The sequence below is a fragment of the Lathamus discolor genome, chromosome 3 (assembly GCF_037157495.1).
Source record: "Lathamus discolor isolate bLatDis1 chromosome 3, bLatDis1.hap1, whole genome shotgun sequence".
Lineage (NCBI taxonomy): Eukaryota > Metazoa > Chordata > Aves > Psittaciformes > Psittacidae > Lathamus > Lathamus discolor.
In genome coordinates this window covers 151,683,068-151,700,744 of record NC_088886.1, presented here as the reverse complement: position 1 = coordinate 151,700,744, position 17,677 = coordinate 151,683,068, and the positions used below count along the sequence as shown (strand labels likewise).

The 17,677-nt window shown below is 46.9% G+C and overlaps 1 protein-coding gene across 1 annotated transcript in view; it reads left to right on the top strand.

Moving 5' to 3' along the window:
* TCERG1L (transcription elongation regulator 1 like) overlaps positions 1 to 17,677 on the top strand; it is an 80,562-nt gene that overhangs the window by 10,912 nt on the left and 51,973 nt on the right. Inside the window, exon 4 of the mRNA XM_065672983.1 lies at positions 2,934 to 3,113. Coding sequence (XP_065529055.1) covers positions 2,934 to 3,113 — 180 coding nt within the window. The remainder of the gene's footprint in view (positions 1 to 2,933; positions 3,114 to 17,677) is intronic.

The window sequence follows — 17,677 nt, the reverse complement described above, 5'->3', positions numbered from 1 at the left end:
TTCATGGAATGATTTAGGAGGAGAGAGGGAGAAAGAACTTCATCAAAGGCAGGGAAATCGCCCTCTTTCAGCTGACTGATGAAACTTTAATAAGGGGATTGATGAAACTTTAATAAGGAAGCCCTGCTTCAGGAGCTTTACTCATCTGTGCTGGTGGAAGCCTTCAGCTACCCGAGTAACTGAGGTTCCATTATTTTGCTGCTTTCCTGGGCTCTTTGGGGAGATCGCGTCCTCTCCTCCAAAATGAAAGAATCCACGAGCAGTAAACAGCCCTCCTGCGCGCGCACCCTGCGGGAAGCCAGGAGGAAAGTCAGTTTTTTTCCAGACAACATTTGTTTTCCTGAGAGTTACAGAGGATGTTTTGTGGATTTTTCCCAACTGCTGACAGCTTGCATTAGGAATGGAAGCAGGATATTGGAGGCCATGGGTTCAGTCGAAGCTAACGGTCTGTTCTACTCTGTGGGTGACAGACAATAAACTTGCATTGAACAGCTGGATTAGTTGGACACCGGTTATTTCATATCATAGAATCCCAGCCTGGTTTGTGTTGGAAGGGACCTTAAAGCTCATCCAGTTCCAACCCCTGCCACGGGCAGGGACCCCGTCCACTGGAGCAGCTTGCTCCAAGCCCCTGTGTCCAACCTGGCCTTGAGCACTGCCAGGGATGGGGCAGCCACAGCTTCTCTGGGCTAAGGCACATGGAGTATTCATTTTCATTTCCATTATGACTCTGGCAGAATAATCTGGTTCTATCCATGGCTGAATGAAGAAAACTTGAATATTTTAGGGTGTTTTTGCCTGCGTGCCTGTTAATTTGTGCCTGTGCAGATGTTTGAAGTGAATTGTTCTTGGCATTGATAAATACAGTAGGAATAATAGAAGGTTTTTTATTATGGTGCTTACTGAAAACACTTGACTTCTGTTTTGCTGTTGCAGAGCTGATTTTGTTGGCAAATAATTGTTTGATATTCTTTATGCCAAAAGTTAATGTAATAGCCTCAGGAGCCCCAATTAGCTGCAACCAAGGCAGGGTCGTTTCCAAAAGCCACTGACCCCTCTTTGCCTGGCACTAACTGGGACCAAACCAGTGCTTAGCATCTGAATGAGGCACCCTGGATGAGGCGTCTGGGTTACATCTCTGTGTAGGGGAACAGGATCTTAACCGAGCTTGCGCGGCTGCAGTTACATTGCCTGGAGCATCGGTGCTGGGGGGCTGCATCACCCGCCCTATGGTCGCACTTCCCAAGCACTGATCGTGGTCCCGTTCCCTGTTTCTCTCACTGAGGTGCACATAGAAATGCTACAAACTCATGGAAGGCCTCAAGTGAGGAGCGTGAGCAAACAGAGATTTTTCTTCTGCAGAGCTCCAGTTGGCTCTGGGTGCCTGAAGGATTTCCTCATGAACCAGAGACGTTTGCTGAATGACATAATAAGCTAATGATTGCTTAATTTTTCCTTACCCGGCTCAGTGCAGAGCGAGTAACAGCTGGTGTTTGTCAAATTAGCTTTTCTCCTTCAGATTTTGACTATTCATTTTCTTGTTTATTTAACATACTCAGCTGAGATTGAGCTCTGAAGGCCTGCCCTGCACGTCTGTTAGATTTACAGGTGAATATTCCCTGCTCTAAAGTACATTTAAGCCTTGATTTAGGTTTTGAGTTCCCGTGTGGAACCACTGGGAGTTTCCTGCATGGTGTGTTTGCAGAATGAAGGAGATTAGTATGTAAAACTGGTGAAACTCGGGTATTTGTGTGCAGAACACAGGAGAGCAGTGGGGCAGATAACCCCAGTGTTAGAGGATGGTTAATACAGTAGGTAAAAGAAACATTCAGAGTTGCAATCTTATATTTTATTATATTATTTTATATTACATTATATTATATTATATTATATTATTTTACATTATATTATATTTATATTATATTATATTATATTATATTATATTATATTATATTATATTATATTATATTATATTATTATATTATTTAATATCCTATATTTGCAAACTTATATTTAGCAGAATTCAGACTAAGATGGGCATAGACCGGTTTGTGTTAGAAGGGACCTTAAAGCCTCTCCGGTTCCACCCCCCTGCCATGGGCAGGCACACCTTCCACTAGAGCGGGTTGCTGATGGATCGTTCTGAAACTGTGGGAGCTGCAGGAAATGCCAACCAATGTGTTCAAATATTTGACTTTTTTATTGAAGGGTTTTTTTTTCCCATTTAAACCTAATAACTTTGCACAGGCTCTATGTGACTCACTGCTGCCTTGTCCCTCTGGGTTATAATGATATATGCACGTATATTGGGTTTTAATATCTAAAAATGCACCAACTGTAGGCTAGGACTTTGAGAATAACGATTAGGCTGTGTGAGCAGCTGCCAGTGTCTGAAGGGGGCCTCAAGGATGCTGGGGAGGGACTCTTCATCAGGGACTGTAGTGATAGGACAAGGGGTAATGGGTTAAAACTGAAACAGGGGAGATTTAGGCTAGATATAAGGAAGAAGCTCTTCCCTGTGAGGGTGCTGAGGCGCTGGCACAGGGTGCCCAGAGAAGCTGTGGCTGCCCCATCCCTGGCAGTGCTCAAGGCCAGGTTGGACACAGGGGCTTGGAGCAAGCTGCTCCAGTGGAAGGGGTCCCTGCCCATGGCAGGGGTTGGGGCTGGAGGAGCTTTAAGGTCCTTTCCAACCTGAACATTCTGTGATTCTATGTTTCTATTAGGAAAGGGGCTTTGAGAGTCTCTAGAAGATCTATAATACATTAAAAATGTAGCGTCTCTTCAAGGGACACATGCAAACTGCGGGGGCTGGGTGGGGATGTCATAGAGTTCTGTTCTATCTTGTGCTGAGATTCAGACTGCTGAAAGCATTGTCTATAAATTCTCTGTTTTCCAGTTAAAAATGAAGCCTGTTGTGTCTCACCCTTCCGCAGGTGCTTGCCAGAATAGCCTTAAAGCTGTCGGTGGCAATCAGACCCTGGCCTTGGCCACCACAGCGATGGTGTCAGTGGAGCCCGAGCCCCACCAGGGACCGCCGGTGCCGAGCATCCAACCCTGCCACGTCCTCACCTTCTCCCCTATTAAAATCCCGGTTTTGGCTTCGCCTTTTCCAGGTAAGGTCAGTCCTGATGGCACTGAGGAGCTGCTTTTATGTTTCCTTTGCAACAGAGAGGTTTCCGAGTGTGTTTTGGTGGCTGTTCAGGGGATATTGGTGGTGTCGCTGCAGTCTGGAATTAAAGCTGTTTTGTCTGGCGTGGTTTAGAGGTGTTCTCTGGAGCTGCATGCTAAAAGTGACTTAAACACCGCCCTTCATGGAGTTTTGATGTCATTGTGACGTTTACAGGCAGCAGATCCTGCATCCTCTGCTATGTCAGTGACTTCTATAAGAAAACATGGTCTTGGTGACCCCAAAGCTTTGCAGCAGATCCTTGGGTTGCAATGCTGGCAGTGGAAAGGTGTCTGCTCAACATGAAATAGTATTTGATTAAGAGTGAAGGAGGTTTGTTTGGGTGTTTGCAGTTATCAAATACATTGGGACAGTGTAGCCCTGGTTTTGTGTGTTTTGCGATGTTTTCCATGGGGTTGCTTATGGGCTAAAATGCTCTTTTCTTGGCCCGACTTTGCGTAGCAGCTTTCTGCATGTGGCACTCTGGCCCCCCTGACTCACAGGGAGGTCTGGCTGCTTGAAAGCCTGCAGGGTAATTTTGGAACCTACTTGGAACGCCGATGGTGGCTAAATATAGAAATGTTCTGTTCCAATTAAGTTAAACATTTAAATTGGGATGCATTTTCCATCTTTTTGGTACTTGAAGTGTAACGCAGCAAGATACAGCGAGATTGGATTCCGCAGGCAGCGTGCAGTTATGGGGCTGGTGTTCAGATGAAATCTATTCATGAGAAATGTAGCTCAGTAATTACTGTTCCTGTTGAGCAGTCATTGGGATCACCCAGATAAATGCCTGCTGAGGGCATCCCGCGGTGTCTGTGTGTTTAGGGAGTCTGGAGAGCAACAGACCTGTAGCAATAAAGGTACAAGTCTTTCAGACTGTGTCTGAGGGTAAGAGCAGAAAGCAGAGTAACCGCTGCTGTCAGGCAGGGATTTGGTGCTGCTTCCCATGAGTGATATTTAACCCATAGAAACCACGCTGCCTGTTTGTAAGTGAGCATCTTCATCAGGCTCCCAAAGCCCTGTGAGGAGCAGAGGACCAGCCGCTGGGGTGGGCAGGAGGCAGGGACGGGGCAGGAGAAGGATATAAGACTGACTTGTAGGTTAACCCTTGTATGAATTTGGATGGGGCAGGTGCAGGATGGATCATGGGGCAGAGCGGGGAAGGATCCCTGTCCTCACGCCTGCACAGATACAGGTGTCACTTGGAGGACAAGGATGCTCTGTGGAGCTGCAGGGTCTCTCCTGGAGATGGAGGCTCGTCTTGTTTGTTGCTGCTGGAATTCACATGTGGAAATTCAAAGGGGATGAGGTGGGTTGGGAGAAACTGGCCACCCCCCACCCCCTCGCCATGGCAGGAGGTTGGAGCTGATGAGTTTTAAGGTCCCTTCCAACCCAAACCACTGGGATTCTACGATCTTGGATGAGAGCCCAAAGGGGAAATAAATCATTCTTTACATGTGCTGAGGTGCAGGATTCTGTGCCAGATGTGTTCTCCCCTGAATGGAGATGCTTGGGCGATCTGGAGAGGAGCTGTCACAGGACACGTGAATTACAGCTGGAGGAGAGCCCTGCGTGGGGAGTGTTAGATGGGATCAAATAATCTAATGCCAGGAAGCTCCACTACTTGGATAACTGGCTCAGCTCTGCAGTGATAAACATGTCAGGCCATGATAATTGTTGCTTTCCTTTCGAATGGGTGTATGATAGGCTATCAAATAGCATGCTTTGAGTGCCTGAGCAATCATCCTATTATCAATCATTCACAGTAAGCCACACACTTCTGGGTGCTCTCTCCTAGAGAATATATAGTAGCTTTCTAGAACAGAAAGCTCCAGAGCGCCCGGTCCATGTACAATAAACCTGGGATTCAGCTAACCGTTTTTCTCTATTAATCACTGTCTCTGGAGGGCGGCTGGTGCCTTGCAAAGGAGTACAATAAAACACTTTTATGTGTTTCACTCCTTTTTATTGTGCTGGTGGAGAAGAGGACCCGGAGGTGCTGGGTTTTGGTTATCTTTGTCAGCACCGGGCTGATCAACAGCGTCTGAGGCTGCGCTGGGTGGGAAGGAGCATTCGGGTGTTCTCGGGGCAGGGACCATGCATCCCCTGGCTGCATGCAGGGAGGGGCAGCCACAACTACCTGGGGAAACAGGGGTGAGGGTTTCTGTAAGCGCTGATGAGGGAGATGGGCTTTTGATAGGCACGAGTGAAACAGGGGAAAAGGCATGTGCAGAAGCTTTAACACCAGCATGTTAAACTCGGTGTGCACTGGGGTGACTCCTGCGTCCCTTGCTGGAACACTAATGGAGAAGGGGCTGAAGCTGGGTTTAATGTACAGGAAGAACTGGTCAATTGGCCAAAGGCAGCTGTTTGCTGTCAGAGCTAAATGCCTCCATCACCATATAAGTTAATGGCTGGGAAAGTTAATGGACCTGCTTGAGTGAGTCCAGAGGAGGCCATGGAGCTGCTGTGAGGGCTGGAGCAGCTCTGCTCTGGAGCCAGGCTGAGAGAGCTGGGCTGGGGCAGCCTGGAGAAGAGAAGGCTCCTGAAGGGGAGACCTGAGAGCAGCTCCAGTGCCTGAAGGGGCTGCAGGGAACCTGGAGAGGGGCTTGGGACAAGGGCCTGTAGGGACAGGCCAAGGGGAATGGCTTGAACCTGCCCGAGGGGAGACTGAGCTGAGCTCTTAGGCAGAAGCTCTTCCCTGTGAGGGTGCTGAGGCGCTGGCACAGGGTGCCCAGAGAAGCTGTGGCTGCCCCATCCCTGGCAGTGCTCAAGGCCAGGTTGGACACAGGGGCTTGGAGCAAGCTGCTCCAGTGAAGGGGTCCCTGCCCGTGGCAGGGTTGGAGCTGGAGGAGCTTTAAGGTCCCTTCCAACCCAAACCAGGCTGGGGTTCTGTGATTCTGTGAGAGCACCGAGGAAGCATAATGTAATGCACAGGTAGCCCCAAGTGCTTTGTTACTCTGTCAGCCTCTCTGTTAAAAACGTTGTGCGTGGGCATTTATGAACAGTGATTTATTGTCCTCAAAGAGGAATGCAACTTGGAGAGGCGCATAATGCGTGCACCCTGGGGGCAGCTGCTTTTGTTTGACTCATCTGTGATTTATAAAGTAACGTGATAATTGATGAACTTCCCATGTCCTCCTTGACTATAGTTTATGCAAGGCAGTGCCCACTTAACAGGAATGAATTTAGGAAACCAAAGATTAAATTATTTCCCACTTAAATCTACATGTATATTGGTGCCCGTGAGGCTGAATGTTGCACACTTACTTATACCTTGTTAAATTACTATGCTGGCAATTGGTATTATAATAGTGCCTTGTGTAGTTCTGTGTTTTTAATCACAGCCATTTGTTCAATCGATAATCTTATAATTGAATATTTGTTTTAAGGAGGCCTTTTAATATGATTAGTTTTGCAGCCTTATGGCTGCGTTACCTCCCGCCAGCCTCATTAGAGGGCTTGGTGAGTCAGTCAGTAATATCAGGTGAGTGAAACCAGGCGGGTGGCTGGGCAGGTGGGGCAGTAGGTGAGGGTCCGGGCTCCAGTGTCTTCCTGGCCTCACAGAGGGTATTTCTTGGAGCTTCCTTGAGGCACATTGCCAGGTCCGGTGAATTAAGGAGAGCTGAGAGTGTGCAGAACGTGCTGGTTATGCTTACAAGTCGTTTTAATAGCATTTATTTAACATTAGCTGAGCTCTTAGGCAGAAGCTCTTCCCTGTGAGGGTGCTGAGGCACTGGCACAGGGTGCCCAGAGAAGCTGTGGCTGCCCCATCCCTGGCAGTGCTCAAGGCCAGGTTGGACACAGGGGCTTGGAGCAAGCTGCTCTAGTGGAAGGGGTCCCTGCCCGTGGCAGGGGTTGGGGCTGGAGGAGCTTTGAGGTCCCTTCCAACACAAACCAGGCTGGGATTCTATAACTCTATGATACATTTTCTAATAGCAAATCAGAAGTAGAGCTATAGCAGAGTACAGGATATATGGGGAATTAAAGCCTGTTTGTAGCCTGTCCCTCTGTGGGATGCTGTGAAGGATCCCTGCTGGGTCTTTGGCCCTGGGGATAAGCAGATGAGGATGGGATGTGCTGTTTGAGAGCACATGGCCCTTGGCTGTGATATGGGAGAAGCTTGTGTAGGTGTTTTTGTTGTTGCCTATTAGTTTGGCACCGTGCTGATCTTAGAAACTTTTAGTTATGAAATAAATGTATGGAAAAGAAGAAACATAAAATCCTCTGTATCTAAGGCTGAGGAACCTGTTTGTCTCTACATGCGGTGGTCTCTGATCTTCTGGGAGTCTATGGCTGCATGTTACAACAATGTAATGCAGAACAAAAACACAAGCAAGGCTCTGACCACCAGTGAGCAGTCAAAAAGGAAAGGCAGAGGGACACACATTTATGTCACCTTTGGAAGTTCATGCTGAGGTATTGATATATGGGTTTATAACTAGGACTCAGTGTCTCTGTACCAAAGCTAAATGCCAGCCCACAGCATGGCAGCGATGCCTGGACCAGAGGGTCCTGGGATCAGTGGCCTGGAGGTGTTTCTGGTTTTCTGCTGTAAGAGGCTTCCTTTGACCTGAGAGTCTGCTGCAGCCTCAGTCCCTCTTGGGGCAGGACATGAACTTTCTGTTTGTAGTGCCTCTGGACTTGATGTTTTCCTGGGTAAGTCAAATCCTGGCATGCAGCATGGGCTGGGATCTGCCTGGGTGCGATCAGCTCTGGGGAAAGGAACCGGGGGGTCCTGGTGAGCACAAGCTCAAAGGAGTGACCAGTGTCCATCTGTGGCAAAAAAAGCCAATAGGATGCTGGGAAGCATCACAAGGGCATCACCAACAGCATCACAGTCTAGACAAGGTGCTGGGACATCTAGTCTAGGTCATGCTTTGGTGAGAAAGGTTGGACCATATGGTCCTTGAGGTCCCTTCCAACCTGGGATTCTATAATTCTGTGTTTAAAATCTGAAACTCAATTGAATTTAATGTGATGTGATCACTAGAATAAATAGGTATTACAAAACCTTGTCTTGGTGCTGTGGGGGTTGACCTTGAATACCAGCGTGCTCCTTGTTTTGCTTTTGGGTTTGTTTACTGCTCATACAATTGACAACAGCAATTTCTCATCTATAAGAGATGGGTTCTGCCATTGCCCGCCTGGCAGCTCTGTCAATGTGATGCGCAGTTCATGTGAGGGTTAAGTTGCTGCTGAAGTCCCTTTGTGGAAGGGAGGAGTCCCAGCGATACGGTAAGCAGGGAAGGAGGGAGCAGGGTTGTGTGGCTCTTTCCCCAGCCTGAGCTGCACTGAAAAATTCCTGACTTTGATGAATGTGCACGGGGAGTGTGTGTATTGAAGCTCTGTTTTATTATTGTTTTTATTGGGTAATGATTCCAGATAGAATATATCTGGTTTTCGTATCAGATGAAAAGGCACATTCACTATGAGGGTGCTGAGGCGCTGGCACAGGGTGCCCAGAGAAGCTGTGGCTGCCCCATCCCTGGCAGTGCTCAAGGCCAGGTTGGACACAGGGGCTTGGAGCAAGCTGCTCCAGTGGAAAGGGTCCCTGCCCGTGGCAGGGCTTGGAGCTGGAGGAGATTTAAGGTCCTTTTCAATGCAAACCATTCTCTGATTCTGTTTCTCTGAGCATCAATGAGTTAAAACGGAGACAGTTCCAGCAACACTATCAGAGCTCTGGTTTTGGTTGTTTGTTCCTTTTTTTACCCTTTCATCTTTTTTTCATCTACTGGTGGTTCTGCTCATACGTGTACCAGGCAAAATCTTCCCTTAAATATTTAATGCCAGCCTTGCTGTTATCTTAGGTTTTGTGCCAGATTTAACATAAAGGCTAAATAGGAGCTTGTGGAGATGCAGCTACCCACTGTGCTGCAGCTTCATGCTTATGTGCTCTGCTGGTAGAGAGCAAACTTAATTTTCCAGCACTATGAAGCCGAGTCTTTGAAGAGGACTGCTGTTAAAAACCCACCCAAATGCAGTAAACTTTGGGAATGTCACTTACATGGAGTGATTCAGGGATGGGATACGTGGTAATCTCTAATCCCACTTTTATGGCACTGTATTAAGAATTGGGGTACTTATTTCTTACTTTCACATGCAAGTTCTTGATTATCGGAGTGAGAAAGGTAAGATTTGAGCCCGTGGTTACGGATTCCGTAAATTAGCAGCGAGTAGAAGTATTAAAAAAGGCACCATCTGCCATATAAACCATTTGCCACCTGTTCCCCTGCTTTCACAATTATTTAATGGTTTACATTTAATGTTTTAGGCTGCCACACAACAGCTGGGAAGTGACTAAGTATTTTCCCTATCAGTACCTTAACGGCCAAGCAACATTCTATGTTAAAACCAACTCTTAATGCCAACGTTTTCCTACATGCTCTTTCATGTGGCTGTCAGCTTGCTTCATTAGCACTTTCTGCTGATAGAAAACACGTTTTTGTGACAACAACCACTCAATTATTTTTGGGGTGGTTCTGGAAGAAGCAGCTTCTCCCCACTGCAAGCAGAAGGGATGGCTGGTTCAGCCTCACGTCTTCCTCCTCCCCAGGTTCTTACTGCTGCCAAAGGTGAGATGGAGCAAGTGAGATGGGATGAAATTCGTCTGTAAGGAATAGGTTTTGTTTCCAGGGAGTGGGAATTTAAGGAATTAAGGAGTAAGCTCAGACATCTCTGGTGTCTTTCAGTTACCCGGAGGCTTGTTCCACTCATCTCCTCCCAACAGGCCTTGCGGACGAGGAAATTTGTCCAAACTCTGCAGAAACTGTGAATGTTTTCTCTTTCTTAATAATACTCATTAAAAAATGTAATCCAGTGAGTAAATACTTGGAAAGCTTGTGCAACTGTGAGCGTTCAGATGGCTTCTTCTGGCTCTGAAGGGCTCGTTTCTGCAGGTACTTATTCCCATCATCGAGAGGATTCATCATGTGGCAATTTTCCTTGTGCATCTGTTATTTAAGATACTCTAGCCATTAAGTACAGCAGAATTCCTAGAAGTTAGGTGAGCAAGAAATAACAATTTGGGGAAATTGTGAAATCCTCATAGCAGCCTTCCAGTATCTGAAGGGGGCCTACAGGGATGCTGGAGGGGACTCTTCATCAGGGACTGTAGCGATAGGACAAGGGGTGATGGGTTCAAACTTAAACAGGGGTGGTTTCAGTTAGATCTAAGGCAGAAGCTCTTCCCTGTGAGGGTGCTGAGGCGCTGGCACAGGGTGCCCAGAGAAGCTGTGGCTGCCCCATCCCTGGCAGTGCTCAAGGCCAGGTTGGACACAGGGGCTTGGAGGAAGCTGCTCCAGTGGAAGGGGTCCCTGCCCGTGGCAGGGGTTGGGGCTGGGTGAGCTTTAAGGTCACTTCAGCACAAGCCAGGCTGGGATTCTATACTTAAGCAGCAATGACTTTAGGCTGAGGAGAGTGAGTGCTGCACATCAACTTGGCTGCCAACACTTTTCCATAGGCGTTGCAAATTTACCTATACTATTCCAAACCACTGAAGATTTCCAAGCTGCTGCTCCAGTGGAAGGTGTCCCTGCCTGTGGCAGGGGTTGGAACTGGAGGAGCTTTAATTTCCCTTCCAACACAAACCAATCTGGGATTCTATGAAGATCAAATGGGCAATTCCAACCAGAAGTGGGGTGTTTATCTACTCAGGAAGCTTTTTCTGGGTGTCCTACGTGTCTCTCAGGCTAGACTATGAATACAGAATAGTTCTAACAAGCTTGTTGTAAATGATCTGCCCAGCTTTAATGCTGTGTAACGAAGCAGGCAAATGAATGTTTATAGTTATTAAAGTGATAACTTCCTGCTCGAGCTAATACCCAGCGTGAAATTGCTTTTCTGTTGCATATCTGTGTTGCCACGTGCAGGGGAAGGCACGCACGTACGCTGGGCTTCTGAGCTGAAATGATGCCAGGGATCACATTCAAATGAGCATCAATGCTTTTCCCTTCCATTGTGCAGTAAATCTCTGCTGGAAGCTGCAAGTGCTCGGCTGCCCAATCAAGACTCTAAGAGATGGGATGATTGTTCCTAAGATGGTTCTTATTATTTGTGTTGCAATTCAGCCATTTCTTTGGGTTACCGATGCAAACGCATTGCATGAGGAGGAGAGGCACAGTGATCTTGGGCAGAACTTCTTGATATTGCACATATTTTACACCATCCCTGGTGAAAAATAAAGTCAGTCATGGACCATTTGTTGATGAAAATTATGGATGGGCTAAACTGGCTTTATTGGTCATGATGCACTTAGTCTGTACAAATAGATGGTGGTTTCCAAGCATTAAGATGATGTCTTATGTATCTGTAGGGAAAGACATCTCCAATCCTCCTTTTCCTGGAATTTCATGGATGTGACATATAGTAAAAGGGAAAATTTTCTGGTGGTATAAAAATACATTTGCAGAGGGAATGTACTGCTGGGGTGCTTCATTTTATCTCATGCAAGAATCCTACAACCAAGCTGGTATCAGTTACAAACTAGTCCTTCATGTATGCCATGCTCTTAGGTAAAGAGCTATTTTCTCTGGTGTGAACCACAAGTAGTGGTTCAGTGTCTTGAATGTAACATCAAGATGTTGATGACAGCAAAAACTTAACTGAATATTTCACATAGTAGTTAGAAAAGACAAACCACCCAAATCCTTCCAAAGGCCCAGCTCTTTGCTTGGTGAATGTCACTAAAGTCAGACTTAATTTACTCCACGTTTAACTGCTTGTTAAAACAAGTAGTAGGGTTTTTTCTTCTTCAAAAAATGCCCTTGCACTGCTGTAGAGTGTTTAAATCAGATTTCACGTGTCAGTAATAGCATTTACACTGTTAAAACACCTGCAGAGTGGTTTTTCCCTGTTCAAGAGACAAGTAAGTGGCGCAGACCAGGCAGTTATTGCTGCTACACTTGGAAGATTAACATTAATAGGGCAGTTAGCAATATTCCCTGCAGAAAGCAAAGGCGCTTTGGGGAACTTTGTCTGCATTGGTGATGTTTCGCTCTTTCCCCAGCAGGATGGGTGGCCAGCCCCCCTTGCTGCAGCACGTGGGGAGCAAGCTAAAAGCACACTGTTGTATCACTTCTTTCATGCTTGGTGATTGTTTGGCCAGCATCATAATCTCTGTCTCAGGAGTTTTGAGATCCTGCCTTGGTGGGATGTGAGTGCCCTCGCTGTCTCAATCTCATGCTTAAAAGAAAGGGGTTAGGATGGGGCAGGACTGGTGCGGTCTTTTAGATCTTGATGTCTGCTTTAAGGGGTGAATTCCTCCCACCAGTGGCACACAGGACTACTGGGGATCCATAGAATCATATAATAGACTGGTTTGGGTTGGAAGGAACCTTAAAGCTCATCCAGTTCCAACCCCCTGCAGTGGGCAGGGACACCTTCCACTAGAGCAGCTTGCTCCAAGCCCTCTCCAACCTGGCCTTGAAAGGTCTTCATTCCCATACAGCTCCTGAGGTGCCAGCCTGCCCACCAGTGAAGCATCATCCCAAGGCTGGGGCCGTTTCGTATGTCAGGGAGGTCAAACATTTCATTTCAAATCAGTTCAACTTCTTGTTAGTTACAAGAGAACCATTCCTTCCCCCGGAAGACCTTCCAATGAGGGAGTCTGCTGCTTCGTGTTTTTTCTATTGCAAACTCAGATTTAGTTGAGATTTCTGCCGCTTAAAGCAGAGTCTTGGCTAAACTTGACATATTGTAAGTGGAGCAGAAGTCTTAGAAGGAAAAAGCAATTGACTGAAAGAAAGAAATAGGTCTTGCAAGGATAATAGTTTCAAGAAGAGAGTTGTTATTGCCCCCCTCTAGGAGAAGATGAACGGAGGGGAATTACTGTTTGTGATTGTGAGTTTTAAATCAGCGCTGAAGGAACACGTTTTGGTGGTGGCTGTTGTTGTTTGCTTAAATTTATCTGTGCAATTAAACCATTAGGAGCTTTGCATGCGTTGCCAAGGCTTAATACGGTTACGGTGTAATGTTGCTGCAGTGCATAATAATTCAGGTATGAGGAGGCAAAGCCATCCCTCCTGAGCTGCGTATTGGTACCACCAGAAATGCTGTGGTGATGTTGAGAGCAGGACAAAAGAACAAGTTTTGCTGAGATCCATGTAAAAGGTGGAAAGAAGCGACCGGAGAGGAGTTTCCTTGTGCCCGTGTCTCCTGCACTAGAGAAAACTTGAAGTATATTATCAGTGAGAAGGGAAATGTGGGATTTTTTTAGTATTATAAATATATTTCATAATATGTTTGGCCAGTTTCATTTTTGAGATGGGGGGTGGGGGGGAATGGGCTTATTTTGATGTTGTAAAATGAAGCTGCAGTGTGGGTTTCATAGAATTACAGAATCCCAGCCTGGCTTGTGTTGGAAAGGACCTCAAAGCTCATCTTTGAAGGGACCTAAGAGCTCATCTCAGTCTACCCTCGGACAGGTTCAAGCCATTCCCCTTGGCCTGTCCCTACCGGCCCTTGTCCAAAGCCCCTCTCCAGCTTTCTTGTAGGCTCCAGCTTTCTTTCAGGCAACATCTTGTTTCAACCAGCATGTTCTCAATGTTTGATCTGAATTTGCTATACTGAATCCCATCTGTATGTAGTGTAAACTTAGTGCAAAAGCAGCATCTGATGGAGGAAGAAATTCTGTGGTCTTAAAGTGTTCTGATCTTGTAGAATTTGCATCTGTAGAATCTTGTTTCTTCTGATAGAAAGTTCTCAGTGTGATGTGTTAGACAAGGCAATACTTTCACAGCATTCCCCAAAATGAAACTGGTTCTCAAAGGCTAATGGTGTGTTAATTTTACCCTAAACAGTTTGTCTGATGTAATTGTGAACTGAGTAAGCCCTGTGCCACAAAAGTGCCCTTCAGATAGTTTAAGACTGCAATTCTATTTAATCTGGGAAATTAAAAATACCATAAAATACCTGTTTGGGAACTGATCCTGAGGAAACCTCAACGTAAATAGAAACGTCAGGGAACCGTGGCAGTTCTGTGCTGATGCCCATGAGCAGCTTGGAGGCGATGGGGAGGGCTCCAAAGGTGGGAGCTCAGGGTGGTTCGTTGACGAGGACCTGATGGCCCTTTGGCTGGTGGCTTTAGTCCTTCAGCCTTAGGGATGTGCATGTGGCATGTCCGCAGGGAGGACACAGGGCTTGTGTTATTATTGGTATTAATTATTCTTATTACTGAGCCAGTGAAGCAGCTCTGCCTGTTCAACATCTTAAATGGTAGGAAACAAGTTTATGGTGATTTTCATGGTATTTTTAGCCAGTCACAATTAGGAGTCAGTGGATGTTTTCTGGTTGACTTCATGTGTTTCTCCGTCAGCCCCCGCTATAGAAGTGTAAATAAATTTAACGAGGTAAAAATGAATCTTTTTTCAGTGGCCAGAATATAAATAAGGAAAATTAATTAAATTCCCCAATTTGGAGCATGCCATAGATACTTCCCTGGAGGAGCTAAGTAGAATTACATTGATTTTTATTACAAATGTAGTTCAGTCTACTGCATGCGAAACGGGATGATGATGTTTCTGCAGCCGAAGGAAAGGCTCGTTTTGGAGAAGGGATGAAGCAGCAGAGAAAAGTCCAACCAGAGCCCTGTGGATCCAGAAAACAAAACCCCTCCCACCAGGCCTCACAATGGCTCCCCACTGTGATTTCTAGAACCAGTTATCTTAAATCTCAGCTCAGATACCAGCATAAAGGTTCACAGCCTGGTTTGTGTTGGAAGGGACCTTAAAGCTCATCCAGTTCCAACCACTGCCATGGACAGGGACACCTTCCACTGGGGCAGCTTGCTCCAAGCCCCATCCAACCTGGCCTTGGAAGAGAACCTTGTGCAAGAGAATCGCGTTTCTAGTTTCTACTTTACTGGTTTCAAAACTCCAAACCTAATTTATAACTGAAATCCTCGTAGAAATAAGTATTTAAAGATTTTACCCTGAAACACAAAGGATTAGTTCATGCAGAAATAATTACTCTGATGCAGCAGAGAGAAAGTGGAATTTCCGAAGGTTTGAAAGTGCATAATTGAGTGTATTCTCTCAGAGTTACATCCTGTTAAGTGAAGAGATTGGAATTTTATGCTGGAGTTAGTTTTCGTAATAAGTCATAGAAGTGTTGCACGTGGGACCATGTTATGGAGCAGGGAGAAGCGTTATGGGAGATGAAAGATGTGGGGTGATCATCACTGTTCCCTGCCCATCCCTAGGCATGTGCTTCTTGGTCCCGTGGGCACAGGATGGGCACACTGCATCCCTCATCCATGTTGGCTGGTGCATGTCAGTTCACGCTCTACTCTGAGAACCACTTCATTAACACCCTTAGAGGCTCGGTTCCAAGTGAAATGTGCCATGCCCACTCAGCATAAATCACTGCTGTTGGGTTTGGGGACCTATATCCTTATTTTCCCATTTCATATGATGGATCATGTGAATAATTCAAAAGGAGCCTTTCATCTTACACAGGCTGGCACCTTCCTGGGTTCAGGAGGTCGCCTGCACGGGGAGTTCACCCAGGTTAAGTGCTGCTGCACTAGAAGCTTGCCAAAATCTAATATTAACTTTTCTTTCCATCTGAGGGGGCTGCGTTATGCTCTGTAATGCACCAGGAGCCAGCGGTGCCTGAAGTGATCACGGTGGAGTTTTAGACATGTGCCCTTAGAAACACACGTGAACCACGGCTAGAAAAACACGACAGCTCCAGTGCTGCTCCTCTTAGCCATCGGTTACGTCTCATTTGTGCTTTACTGAAGGGTGAAATAGTAATGTCACAGCTTGCCCTTTACAAGAGGGAATTGGGACGAAGTAGTCCTCTAAATGAGAATCCAGAAAAAGGTAGATTATCGATACTTTAATACCAATATTAATGATTACATTCCTTTAAATATAAATAAATAAATCAGATGCTGAAAACATGCAGCTTAGTTCTCTAAGCTGTGTTCCCCTAGCATCATGCAGATGAGATCAGGGACCTCATTTTACAAGGGCCTGTAGGGACAGGCTAAGGGGAATGGCTTGAACCTGCCCGAGGGGAGACTGAGCTGAGCTCTTAGGCAGAAGCTCTTCCCTGTGAGGGTGCTGAGGCGCTGGCACAGGGTGCCCAGAGAAGCTGTGGCTGCCCCATCCCTGGCAGTGCTCAAGGCCAGGTTGGACACAGGGGCTTGGAGCAAGCTGCTCCAGTGGAAGGGGTCCCTGCCTGTGGCAGGGGTTGGAGCTGGAGGAGCTTTAAGGTCCCTTCCAATACAAACCAGTCCGTCCGTGGGCCAGGTTGATTCCCCAGTCCCTTGCCAGCTCTCCTGGGAAGGGGGCTGTGGGCAGGAGGCATCGCATCCATGGGCAGTTGCCTGCACATCCTTCATGCTCAGCTTTGCTTGAGAAGGGCTCCTGGCTATGAAGAAGGTTGAGCAATGACCGTCCACCCTCTGTAGCTGTAAAGCTGGGGCTGGAGATTGACCATGAGCCCAGTGACTGGTTCATATGGTCAGTAAGTCACTTCAGCAGTGACAATCTACATGGTGTCACCTTCTGTTGGATGGCATTGGCTTTACTATTAAAATGAGGCACAGAGGAGCAACATCGTTTTAAGATAGAAGGATCAACAACTATTTTTCCCCCTAATCTAACAGAGGAGCTGGCTTTCCCTTCATACAGTACTTATTTTGAAGGTAAACCTGGAGGATGATTTAATTCCATGGGCTTTGTCAATCACACCAGCTTAGCACCTGGATTTCATTCACTTCTAATGACAAACTATCGCTTAGTGCAGCACTGTGCAAATCCAGCCCTGGCTTTGTTAAGCCTGACCAGCACGCTATGTTTGCTGTAGGCAAAGGTGATTTTGCTGGGAGAAGAGTAATATTTCATTTTCCCTGTCCCACATCACTATGATTTTGCTTTCCAGAGGATCCTATTCAGGGATTGCTTGGATCTAGAAGGCTGTGGTCATTTGGACAGGATAAAGATCTTCTTGCTGTAGGACTTTGTACCATTGTGTGTGTTTCCTCTGCAAACGGATGTCCTGGCCACATGTTCTATGGTGTGTTATAGGAACTAATTCAGGTCTTACATCATGGTGGGCTCGCACTGTTCATAGGAATGGAAGTAAAAGCTGCTGCCTAAGAGCTCAGCTCAGTCTCCCCTCGGGCAGGTTCAAGCCATTCCCCTTGGCCTGTCCCTACAGGCCCTTGTCCCAAGCCCCTCTCCAGGTTCCCTGCAGTCCCTTCAGGCACTGGAGCTGCTCTCAGGTCTCCCCTTCAGGAGCCTTCTCTTCTCCAGGCTGCCCCAGCCCAGCTCTCTCAGCCTGGCTCCAGAGCAGAGCTGCTCCAGCCCTCGCAGCAGCTCCGTGGCCTCCTCTGCCCTCTCTCCAGCAGCTCCACGTCCCTCTGGTGCTGCTGCCCCAGAGCTGGACCAGGGCTGCAGGGGGGGAGGATCCCCTCCCTTGATAACTGATGAGGTTTGGGCCAGGACAGCCTGGGCAGTGGTGTGGGGTTGCAGGGGTCTGTTGGTCAGGAGAGCCTCC